The 12245-nt window shown below is 37.7% G+C and overlaps 1 protein-coding gene across 40 annotated transcripts in view; it reads left to right on the top strand.

Moving 5' to 3' along the window:
* CLASP2 (cytoplasmic linker associated protein 2) overlaps positions 1-12245 on the top strand; it is a 147487-nt gene that overhangs the window by 84150 nt on the left and 51092 nt on the right. For 30 of the 40 annotated variants that reach the window (XM_010398668.4, XM_010398670.4, XM_010398672.4 and 27 more), the window contains 7 exons: positions 455-525; positions 2043-2102; positions 3247-3324; positions 3898-4065; positions 6728-6783; positions 7952-8122; positions 11438-11461. In XM_010398668.4, the coding sequence (XP_010396970.1) occupies positions 455-525; positions 2043-2102; positions 3247-3324; positions 3898-4065; positions 6728-6783; positions 7952-8122; positions 11438-11461 (628 nt within the window). The remainder of the gene's footprint in view (positions 1-454; positions 526-2042; positions 2103-3246; positions 3325-3897; positions 4066-6727; positions 6784-7951; positions 8123-11437; positions 11462-12245) is intronic. The other 10 variants (XM_019285521.3, XM_019285520.3, XM_039549575.1 and 7 more) reach the window with 1 other exon arrangement.

Here is a 12245-nt window from a genome sequence, read left to right as displayed (position 1 = left end):
AATCATACTGATCCCTATAAGAATGCCTGTATTTTCATATTTGTTGATTCACTTTCTGCTCTATAAACCTGATTTTTAAGGTGGGTATATCTATTACTGGTTTTTTTCCTGTGGCAAAACTAAAATAGCATCAGCTTTCAACTCCTTTGAGGAGGCAGCTACATTTGAATTTCTTATATTACTTTTGATAGCAAAGTATTGCATATCATGATGTGATTGTTGATGGCACTGGAAGTGGTTTTTGCTTGACGTTTTGGAATAAAATAGCTTTAATCAATTGACATGCTAACAGCAGTCTTTTATTTAATAGTATTCTATGGTTTAGCTTTGGTAAACATTTTAAATTATTGCAGTTTTTATTATGTTGTTAATTCTGTTTGAATTAATTAGTGCAGTACAAATTCAGAATTCAGGAATGCTTTTCTCATTAACTGCTTTGTCCTTTTTTTGATAGCATACTCATGTGCCACGACTCATACCTTTAATAACAAGCAACTGTACCTCAAAATCAGTTGCAGTTAGAAGGTGAGTACATTATAAATGAAAATTATTAAAGCAGTTGCTTTCTAAACAGCTCACCATATGTTGAAAATTAACGTGTTAGAAGATTTATGGCCATAAACTCTGAACACACGAAACTGTTACCCAGAAAACTACAAAAATTAATTTCAGCCTTGAGACGGTGGCTGCTACCTTAGATAGGACACGGAGCGTCCATGTGTTGTCATGTTCAACAACTCAGCTACATCTCCAGCTTGTTGCTTTCTCCAAGGACACGATGCTTGAACACTTGGATTGGCTTCTGAAAAAATTGTTTTTTGACAGAGTGCCATTTTCTGCACTGAATCACACAAGAGCAGTTAATGCTGTTTCTGGACCTCCACTAGTCCTGAAAGTGATGTCGCTGTGTGTATGTAGGAAGCAGTGTGAGCATCTGAGCTATTTCCTTTGAGTCTGAGCTGCCTTTGCATTCAAAGCAAGTGTTACCTCAATCCAGATTGTACTGACCTGCCACAGCTTCGGGTTTGACTGCAAAACAATTCACAAGGCTTTGGTGCGTCCACATGCTGTGGCTTTACTGAGGAACGTTAGACTGCAGGTGGCTTTGGTACTGCAGTTCACAATCCAGTGAGCATCAGTGAAGGCATTGTCTCCATACTGCTTTCATTCTTCTGGAAAGACAACGAAACACTAGAAGGGTTGTAATAATGAAAAGCATTTCAGGGGTTCTTGCCATGCCTTGCTGGTGTCCAAAGGATTTGTGCGGAACAAAACTCAAATTTGTCCCTCCAGAGCAGGTCAAAGATGCAGCATAACAAGAAAAAGTGGTAGTTTCAGGTAGTCAAGTTCACTACCTGTGTGAAAATTGTTATTTACACCTCCCTAACTTGCGTCAGTTTGATTTTTTTTGTCAGCATCTGGCTTCAGACATAGTTTAAAAGTATGCCTTCTGCTACTGGCACTTTGCTAAATTGTCAGGATTCCCAAATTAATAATGAATACAGTTACATAACTTCATTAATACAGTGCCAGCAAATCTTTTGCAGTGCTTTCTATATGCAGAGCCCTGTACTAATGGTCTCATGTTTTCCTTTATGCTACACGCAGTAATGGCTGATGGAAGGATGGGAATAGTGTTTGGGACAGAAGTACACTGCCATAGAAATATTATATCGTGTCTTAAGTTTTTTTTTTTTTAATTAATATTTTTTACTCCAATTTTTTCAACTTTATTAATTTATGTCTGTTATTTTAGGACTAATACAGTTAACATAGGGTATGTGTAGTAACATGACTTGAGCAGCACATCATTAACTGAACTACATCTACTATTTTGAAGTTTTAAGTTCAGTTAGCCTGCATGTTTGCTTAATATACAGAGTATTTTGACTTTCCAGTAAGGTGACCAGTGCCCTTATTTGACTGATAAATGAGCTTTTATTTCATTTATTTCCCTCAGGGGGAAAGAAGAAAGTTAGTGTTTATTCCACACACGTATTAGAGAAATGAGTATTTAATTATAACTTTTTCTGTGTTTTTAGGCGCTCCTTTGAATTTTTAGACCTGTTATTACAAGAGTGGCAAACACATTCACTGGAAAGGTATGGGCCAGTGTACTTTTTCCCCTAAAATAAACTGCTAATGTAATTTAAGACAGAAATACTGTTATTAAATCCTTTAATTGGATTATGTTGTTCAGTGTTGGCCAGCCTTTCTGGCATAGACAGCCTTTCTAGCACAGCCGGTCATGTGGCTCATTCAGGTGCCAGGGGAAGGAGAGCTGCATGTTCCAGCCTTGGCTTCCTGTTGCCTCCTCTCCTTACCCTCTGCCTCTCCTATTCTGCGTGTGAGCAATGCATACACAGGTAAGCATCTGTCTTTTCGCCTGGAAGGAGGAAGTTTGTGTGTTTGCTGTAAAAGAAGGCAAGTGGGCTTAGGCTGGAGGACTTTTTTGTGGTAATGAGTAAGGACACGCTGTAGCTTCTCCAGATAGATGGGGAAATAGTACGTGCATCAGTTCTACAGGATGGTCAGTGTAAACACAGAGTAAGAGCAAAGAGACTAAAGGGCATCCAGAGAAGGCTCTGAAGAATTCATCCAGCTCCACAGCCACATTTCTATCCTCCAAGGTGCCCCTGAGAAAGGGAGCAATGGGGAAATCATTTATGCCAGTGTCTAAAAAAACCCCACAAAACCCACCACCTCCCACCCCCACCCCCCCGCCCCCCCAAAAAACCCCAATTAACAAACCTCCTGCCCGAAACTTACCTTGAATTAAAATTTGTTTATCTTCACAAGTTTGTGTTCTGATGGGTACTTTGCTGTTCTTTGAGTGTGTATTCAGGTTTAGAACTCACATGCCAAAAGCTTTCAGAGCTGAAAGAAAGCTTATGGTCTTAATTTTTCCCCTTTTCTTACTATTAATATAACAGTGGAAATAGTTTTTCCACTTCCGGAAGGCAGATGTCTTAAAAAAGGTATTTTTAAATAACTTTATAAGTGTGATAGGTGGACATATGTCGGAAAAGTAGATTAAAATCCTTTTAGATTGAAGGACTAAGCTGACCTAAACCTTTACAGAAGGTACAGTTATGTCGTTGGTGTGCTTAAGTGTTTGTTTACTGCATATCTTGGAAAGAACTAGTATTGCAGCTGTTTTTTACTTGGTGAAATGTTAATTAAAGTGCAAAGCTACTGCTTAGAGTTTGGAGTAGCAAAATAGCATGAAGAATATCTTTCTTCTAGGCATGCAGCTGTCTTGGTTGAAACAATCAAGAAGGGCATTCACGATGCTGATGCAGAAGCAAGAGTGGAGGCAAGAAAGTGAGTTTTGATTAATTTTGCTCTGAAAAATTGCATGTGCTAAATGAGTGATAGAAGGCTCTAATCCAAGGTGATCTGCTATCCGTGGCTGAAGAGGAGGATGCTTGTTTGGTTGAAAACTGATGTTTCTGTCCTGAATTACTACCTAGTTTCTTTTCCAAAAGACATCCTCAAAGCTGAGTCAGTCAATACAGTTCTGCAGCATGTGATGATTCTACTGAAAGACAAGTTAGAAAGGTTGATATCGCTGCATAATCACTCTCCCCCCATTAATTAAGTCTTTAAACAATTGCAGCACTTTGACTACTGAGAAGGCCAGAAAATAATTCCTTTTGTTTCTTCACAGAACTGGTAAATGAATGTGAGATACTCAGAGGATGGATTTAAGTTACTTTGAAAGGATTAATTCAGTCAGTGTAGCTGATTTATTTTATGATTTGATAAGCATTGTATGCTTTACATAGTCTCAGTTCCTTTCACTCCCATCCATGGTTCATTCTGTAATCTTTACTTCCTGACTCCACCCTTTAAAGAAAATACAGAGCATTTACATGTGGTTATTCTCTTTTGCAGGGCTTATCTGGGCCTTAGAAATCACTTTCCTAGTGAAGCTGAGACTCTGTACAATTCTCTGGAGCCGCCCTATCAAAGAAGCCTTCAGACCTACTTGAAGAATTCTGGCAGTATAGCATCTCTCCCTCAGTCCGACAGGTCATCCTCTAGCTCACAGGAGAGCCTCAAGTAAGGGTCACTTCACTGTTTCTGAGCCAAGAAAAAAATGCAGTTTCTCAAAAGCAAATTATCCAGATTTCTGTTGAATTCAGAAAAGCTGCAATTTTATTTTGCGACTTCCCATTTTTTTAATAAAAAATTCTTCTATGGTGGTTTGCTATATGACAGCATCACCCCAGCAAGGTGAAAAGCATGGGCAGTCTTTAACTGGATTTTAGCTCACTGTATTCATATATTCATTCCTTAACAGCTGCTTTAAACACCAAGATATCATCAAAGTTCATATTGATGTCCCGCATTCTGACGCGCTGAATAGGTTCTAGGAAAGCTATACTGGTGTTATTCCTTTTTCATCTCTTTTCACTGGCAAGCATGAAAAAGGGACATCAACAATGAGATTCATTCAGACTGCAGATTGGTTTGGGGTTTTTCCCCCCCGTCTTCACTGTACTGAATATGTATTAGCAGTATTTTGCAGCTATGCCAGTTACTACAGGGTGGGTCTGTGCTGCAGTCAGTGGTGTATTGACATGCATAGACAGTCTTGAGCTGAATAAATTAAAGTTTGCTTAGGTACCAATAGCAAAAGAAATCTACTGGCTTTTTAGCAAAAATGTGAAGTAGTAGTAGTAGTAGTATGCAGTGATTTTTGTCTTTAAAGGCTAGAACGCTTCCTCAAAGTATTTCAACCTTTTAATATTTCAGATGTTTCATTACCAAAACCAGGGAGCTTGTCTACTCACTTTTGACTTGAAAGCAAAGACTGCTTCCAGCATACTGGAAGTTGCTTTTTTTTCTTTTTTTCTTTCTTTTTTTTTTTTTTTTTTTTGGCTAATGCCTTAAATACCAGAGGTTTACCTTATCATTCCCATGATACTTGTAATTATAAAGAAGATTTTAAAAAAGTAATTCTCTGTGATGCAAGCAATTGCTAGCACTTTATTTTCCACAAACAAGTGTTTATTCAAAGATGAAATATTCTTGTTCAGATTAATCTGTATCCCCCATCTGGAAATAAAAGTGCTGTTAATGAGTTACTGGTAATAAACTGTTAAAAACTAAATTACAGGGAAATTAGAATCTTAAAAAATCCTTAAATCTTCAAATGTTGCTTCCCATATTGCAAGATGTGTAAGTGCTACAGTACAGAAAGTGAGGAGTAAAATAAGAAGCACATAGAAGAGATGATGATATTGGAAATGAATGAAATTTTAATTGTTTTATTACTAACTTTGCATTCAGGTGGATGTTATTTTTACTCTATTACCCAAAATTTTACTTCTGGCATTTAGTATAGATGCTGAACTCCCCCTGTATAGGCTAAATTAGGAAATACGGCTGTGATTTTCCTAAAAGTCTGATCCTCTGTGATTTTTGACCTTCTGAACTTACATCTCATATAATTCATTAATCCAAAATCGTTTTAAAGAAGATGGTGGAATGAGAGAGACATGTGGTGACTTCTGCCTACCTATATGAAACTGCTTACATAAAATGTCAATTGCAGTGGATTGTGGCAGTTGTCTGGGACTTCTGTTTGAAGCAAGGTGTAAGGTCAGGATGCACCCAGGAGCTCTCTCTCAGCCTCCTCACCTTACTCGAGGCAAAGTACCTTCAAAACACTAGTTAGTCATGTCAGAAAAGCAGGTTTATTCAAAATAAGCTGCAAACACATGTTCTTCTGTGAGGATTTAGGTAATGATGCTGACCTCTATGTTACTGTTGAGCACTTGAGCTAATAACTGGGGTAAATATACAGTATGAGGCATCTCTTTTCTCTCTGCTTTTAGGTTCAAAATTAGAGGAATTATTTGTACTAAAGCTGAGACACTGACTCGTCTTGTAATTTGACTGTTGATTAAATACTCAACTATTTCATCAAATACAAACTTTCCCCATCAGATACTCAACCAATGAATATGCTATTATGTTTTCTTCCACCAGTCTTTTTCTTTTCCCTGGTCTCTCTGGCTGCATTTTACCCTTCCAAACCAGGCCAAAGGATGGGCTCACAATTAAACTTGAGTAGACTGGAACACTTGTGCTTCAGTAACTACTTGTTTTTGCAGTGAAAAGGAAATGAAGACAAAACCTAGAGGAAAAGGCATGGGATTTTTCTCCTTTTATAGATTATGGGAGCCTCTACATTCCGGCTGGGGAAATGGAGTCTAGCTGCTTGGAAGCATCAACACTTCCTTTTTAAATTTGTAACTTAATTCTTGAAACATCTGGGACTGGAAGAGGCTTATGAGTTGGGCACCTGTTTTTCTTGTTACTGCAGACACCACTTCACATTATGTCTTTCATAAATAAAGCGTTTTGGGTAGCTCCCACTGTTCTTGTTTGATGGCTGATTTATAAGATCGGCCCTGTGGTTAAAACCTTGATCTGACCACCTTAAATGTTTCTGTGACCAAGTCTGGAATGCCTGAACTTGAAGTGTACCTGTCGGTAACTGAAGGATTAGTGCTCTGTGATATAGATGTAGTTTTATAAAATATAAAGGATAAGATAATTCTGGTTTTCTTACCATTCTCTACTTAAAGTATTTCTCTAAAATATGCTGAGAAGGTTGAAAAGGAGAGAAGAACAGAAGATTATTCTTTTTCTTTTATTGTTGACATTTTCATCTGATACATGAGACTTACTGGATTTATTGACTTCTTTCCAGTCGGCCTCTATCTTCTAAATGGTCTGCAGCCAGTCCAGCAAGTCTTGCAGGCAGAGGTAAGGTGGTTCAGTGCACAGTTACTGTTCTTCATGGTCTTTGAATTAAAAGTTCTAAATGCAGCTTAAAATTTTACTATCTCAGCACCTACCCTATTTCCAGGATAAATAATGGTATGTGTCACTACAAACTACCTGGAGCTAAGATTGCCTCACACTCACTTCACGTTTTATGTAGTTTCAGTTGTTTCAAGTATAAGACATAATTCAGTAATAGTTCCGTATTAATTGATCATCTGTGCTGGAGTTCTGTCATGGAACAGTCACTTTCAAAGAAACAAAACATTATTCTTCGGTCTGTTCATGATTAGGCTTATGGCAATTGGAAATTAAAGACTCACTGTCTCTTTCATCTGTTCCCATGTAGCTGTTAGTCTTTCTAAATAAATAAAGAAAGAAAAAACAACCAAACCACATATTTGTAATTCAAAGAGTTTAATTATGTGTTTAGTTTTCAGAATTTAATAAGTTTAGTGTCTTTTCCCACAATGTTTTAGTAACTCTTGGAAAATAAATCATTGAGCTGCTTTTTACAAATGGACTGTAATTGAGAGTGCTTGTTTTCTGGATACTGAAACTGATAAGGGGTGTCGAGTTTAGAACACCTAAAACAATGCTTAAGATTAACTGAAGTGAATAGCTAAAATGCGGTAAACAATAGGAAGTGAATATGAAAATACTGAAGATTAGACCCTAAAGCACTTCAGAGTATGCATTCAGCTTACCTGTCTGTGGCTTTACCTTAGCTGAAGTGTGGGAGCATTTTCTTCCTTCAGTTTCTCAAGGAATTATGTGAATTTTCTTATATTTGTGAAGCATTGAATAAGGTAATAAATCACACAAAGGTTCAGAATCATGTCATTTTTACTAGGGTGAGAACACGGGGTTTACATTAAATAATGCTAAAATTTCATGCTGAATGAAGATAAATACTACTGTAAAACAAACTGTCCTTTTTAAGCAGTTCATTGCAATACCAGGTCTAGTTTGCTTTTTAATCTCAGTAATACTTGGTTTAATAATAACTTGACTTAAGCTTTTTTACATAGTTTTCTGTGCTTTCTGCAAGCATGCTGCGGTGGTAGTAGATGTTAACCTTTTAAATATAATTAATTTTATTCAATATCAACTAATTTCTTTTTAAATTTTTTTTTTCCTCTTCTGGTAGTTTCAGGCAGCAGCAAGGGCGTTCCAAGCCCGGGCACCCTGCAGAGGTCTCGCAGTGACATCGATGTGAACGCTGCCGCAGGTGCGAAGGCCCGCCATGCTGCTGGACAGACAGCTGGAGCTGGGCGCCTGTCAGCAGCCGGCCTGCCCCCGGGGTCCTACGCCTCCCTAGGTAAGGGAAGCACCTTTGCACTGCTCTGAGATAGCCTTGTGATTTTCTTGATCAGAAAGTTACTGTACAATACTCCTGTATTTGAAAAGCAGTCGTCGTTTTTAATAGCACTGGAGTATGGCAAAAAAGCAGGTCTTCAGAAGTAAGTCACAAAGTTTCCTAGATGCTTTATTTTTCTTGTGCTAGAAGAATGCCAATGCAAAGAGTATGTCCATACTATGCTCTTTAAATGTCTTAATCTGGAATTAATATTAAGTGTTGGAAGCAGTGGTACCTTTACTTAACATCATGTGGTGATCATGACCTTTTTTTGTTTGTAAAAGTAATATAGAAATGAGTGCGAGGGCTCTTGATTTTCCATTTTTCTCAGCTCTTCTGGTATTTTACAACAGTGCTAAAGAGATACCTTGGCAGTAAGAGGTGGCTTCTTCATGAAATACAGAAGTGTTTTACGCAATAACTTACAACACTGAGTTAATTAATTTCTTTCTGAGGGCATTGATGGAACTATGTGTATGTTTTATCCATTGATACTTGCTGTTGGACATAGAAAGTGCTACGAGTGATAACAGTGCAGGAAAGTATTTGATAATGGTGATGGTGGTGTAGGTGCTTGAACATCTGCTGAGTGAGAATGGTAAAGGACTATGAACATGTTTTTGTTATAGATTTTTAGGTTATCCATGCTGTAGGGATAGCAATGGGGGAAGAGAGGTTCAGTGTTCACAAAACTGTTTTTTTTCTTCTCAGCTTCTGTGCCAGCTAGATCACCAAGGAGAGGCATGTTCTAATGTCAGTACAGCCATAGATGATCACAAGAGACAAGCTGCATGGTTCTTGTGATTTACATTGTGTTTGGGTAGAGGTTAGCATACATGTAGGCTGTGGTTTGCAAAGGTTTTGGTTGTGCTTTTAAAAGTCAAAATGTAAGTTAAAAGCTATCTAAAATGAGTTGATTCTTTTTGTCATCGGGGCCCACTTGAAATGCTGTGAACGACATTGATTTTAGTGTTAATGAGTGTAAGCAATCCCACAAAAAGGAATACTTGGTACTTGGAATAGCAGTTTCGGATGTGGGCTCCCTCTGGTGCCCACAGAGGGGGCAGCAGAACCTGCTGGGTCGCAGGTGGACACCAACGTGAGGCTGCTTGGTGGAGGGGATACGCTGGTGGTTCCCCAGGGAAGTTGCGGATGTCCCATCCCTGGCAGTATTCAAGACTAGGCTGGATCAGGCTTGGAGCAAACCTCTCCCGGGGAAGGTGTCCCTGCCCACAGTAGGGGGGTTGGAACTAGGTGATCTTTAAGGTCCCCTCCAACCCAAACCATTCTAGAATTCTAGAACTCTCATTTCTTCCTAACTTAATGCCTAAAAGCCTGAAAAATATGGGATGATTATTTTCCAAGATCAGAGTATTGCCTGGTGTGTTTTGGTGTGCAACAGAACATATTTTGAACTTCATACAAAGCTGACATTCAGAGAATTAAAAGTGCCACAGAGCATGGTGACAGAAGGAAAAGTCAAATGGAAAATAAAGAGAGAGATCCTGCTCTGTTAATGTCTTCTTTATGCTGCTCAAATGAAGAGACTATGTTGTCTTAAGATTTTCACAGAAAATTAGCTCTTGATTGGAGTATTGGTTTGCTTTTAGAACATTTAAAGAAATACCTGATTCATGCCAAGAATTTTGTAAGCAAGGGTTGAAAAGGGCACAGAGGTTTCTATTGAAGTAAACAGTGGTGGGTTTATGCAGGAAAATAACAGAAATAGCTTATTCTCTTTGTAATTTGTTGATTGGGTGAGTGTGGATGAGGGAGAGGAATAATCAGCAATGTCCAGGTCCTATTTCTTTGAAGGATTTGAGTTGCTGGAAAGCTTTACCTTGCTAGCAGATGCAGTCACATGTGGACAACAGTATGATGGTCATTTGAAATGGCAAAATAATGTAATACTGCCAATGTACAGTAGAAGTCAAATCTTAGTGCAGACAGTGAAGGGGCAGTGGTAGTCAAGGAGACCAAGGTTTGTTTCCAATCACACAAAAGCGGTACTGCTTGACTGATCTTGGCTCAATCTCCTAACAGTTTTTTAACTGAGGTGAGGTAAGGTAATTTGGATGATACATACCTTGTAGACAGTGTGACTGTTTTCTGTTGTGGATTAGCTTCAAAGTATTGTTTACTCTTAGTTTTCAAAAGGTAACCTTAAAATGAATGGAGTGCGAATCCAAGCAAGTGCCATGTTTCAGAAAATGGGCTAATTTGTAAAGTTGTTCCCTCTGTTCATTTGAAGGGGTTTATTTATAGTAGCCCAAATATGGAAAGTTAAATGACAGAACTGTCAAGCTAATGCTGCTGACCATGGTATGAAAAGGCCTAGGCAATGTTATTGTGTTTCTATAATGCTTTCCACTTCCTTTAGGTGTTGCAGTCAGTACCAAAATAAATGACTTTGTCTCCTAGAGCTTGAATTTATTTTCAGCCTGGCTTGCAGAGAAACATCCACCTTTTGCTTACAAAGCTATCAAATTTAAAGCCTCAGAAGGCCAGAAGCTTATAAGCACAGTAATCCATAATTGTGTTCACCCATCTCTTCCCTTTTCATTATTAATAGAAGAACTCTTGCTTATTTATGGTTTTTAAAAGACTATTCTAGAAGCAGGAGGATACTCTCTAGTTACTTTAAATGTTGACTATCTTCGACATCCTTAAGTATTAATGTCCTTGTTGAGGAAGCTTGAGCTGTAATTATATATGTCTCATGCTAAATATTTTAATTTTGATTGTTACTGTCAGAATATTTATGCACTACCTTCCAGCTGAACTGGTAAATACTTAATGCTTTTAAACCAGAGTGAAACTTTCTCTCATTTGTCCTCTGTCTTAATTGTGCTATTTTTTCCCTCCTGTCCCTTACCCCAGAGGGGTCTTCATGTTCAGTAGCGAATTTCATAAGAAATATAATTATGTTGTTCAGTAATGATATACATATGTACCGATGCTTCAGTAACTGTTTACACCAAGAATGAAACCATTTGTAAATGTTTTACTGTAAGGGTTGTCTCAAATCTGGGAAATACAAAGAGAATCAATATCCTTGTGCAGGGTACTTGTACCCTGTTTTGTAATTTTGTACCTTGGACTGAGCAAAACCAACTTTGTTTAAGGTAGCTTATACATGCATTAATTAGATAAACATGTCTGCTGTATTTAATATTAATGCATTTTCCTCAATTAATGTTTTATGACTCTGCTGTGAACACCTTTATTCTAACACACTAAGTTTTCCATGTTTCTTTGCCTGCTTTTCCAACAAAGAGGATACTTCTGACAAGATGGATGGTAAGAAATTATTTAGTCTGTCCTCTAATTCTATTAAATATCTAATAAAGTGTCTTTTATGTAAAGTATTGATGTTTAATATATTTGTCTGTTCATTAACAAATTACTATGCTGTTTTCATTAACTCCTGTGTAATCTTGATGTCTTATTATATGTGCGATTGCTTTATTTGTCAATTTTGGGAAACATAATCAGAAATCTGGCATTGCCCCCCTTTTTTAAAAGAAGCTCTACTAATTACAGAGCAATTTTGTAATTGTTACATGCTGCTTTTTAACTAGTTAAATACATGCTTTTTAAATGTCTAGTTCCAGTGTATTCCATAGTTTTACATAACTTGGCTGAACAGCAGTGGGAGAGCAGAAGATGCTTGACCACATAATTAAGTATAAAAAAAAGCAAAACCAAAGAAAACTTCTCTATCGAAGTCTAGCCTTGCTACATATTTTTAAGTGCCTGTAAATTCTGTAGCACAATGTAATTCTGTTAAAGAATCATTTGTGAAGAAGACCTACCTGTTAAAATAGCTTACCAAGTATTCCAACTTAGTTTTAGCACTTGCTTTTCCTTAATTCACTCTGTTACAAACACATGGAGGGACTGAAAAGCAGTTGAGCATCAGGCTTCTCATAGCAATTGTCTGTTCCAGGTGTGTGGAAATAATGCTTCACATATAATAAAGTGACAGAGTCCCAGCCTGCTGCCTGGTGATTCTAGTTCTAGTATATTGCTTGGGAGCACTTAATGAGCACTTAACAAGTTTGCTGCTTACTTAATATTTTGT

This window comes from Corvus cornix, chromosome 2 (genome assembly GCF_000738735.6).
Source record: "Corvus cornix cornix isolate S_Up_H32 chromosome 2, ASM73873v5, whole genome shotgun sequence".
In the NCBI taxonomy this organism is placed as follows: domain Eukaryota; kingdom Metazoa; phylum Chordata; class Aves; order Passeriformes; family Corvidae; genus Corvus; species Corvus cornix.
Note: the sequence above shows the minus strand (reverse complement) of the source record. Positions and strands in the feature narration are given on the sequence as shown.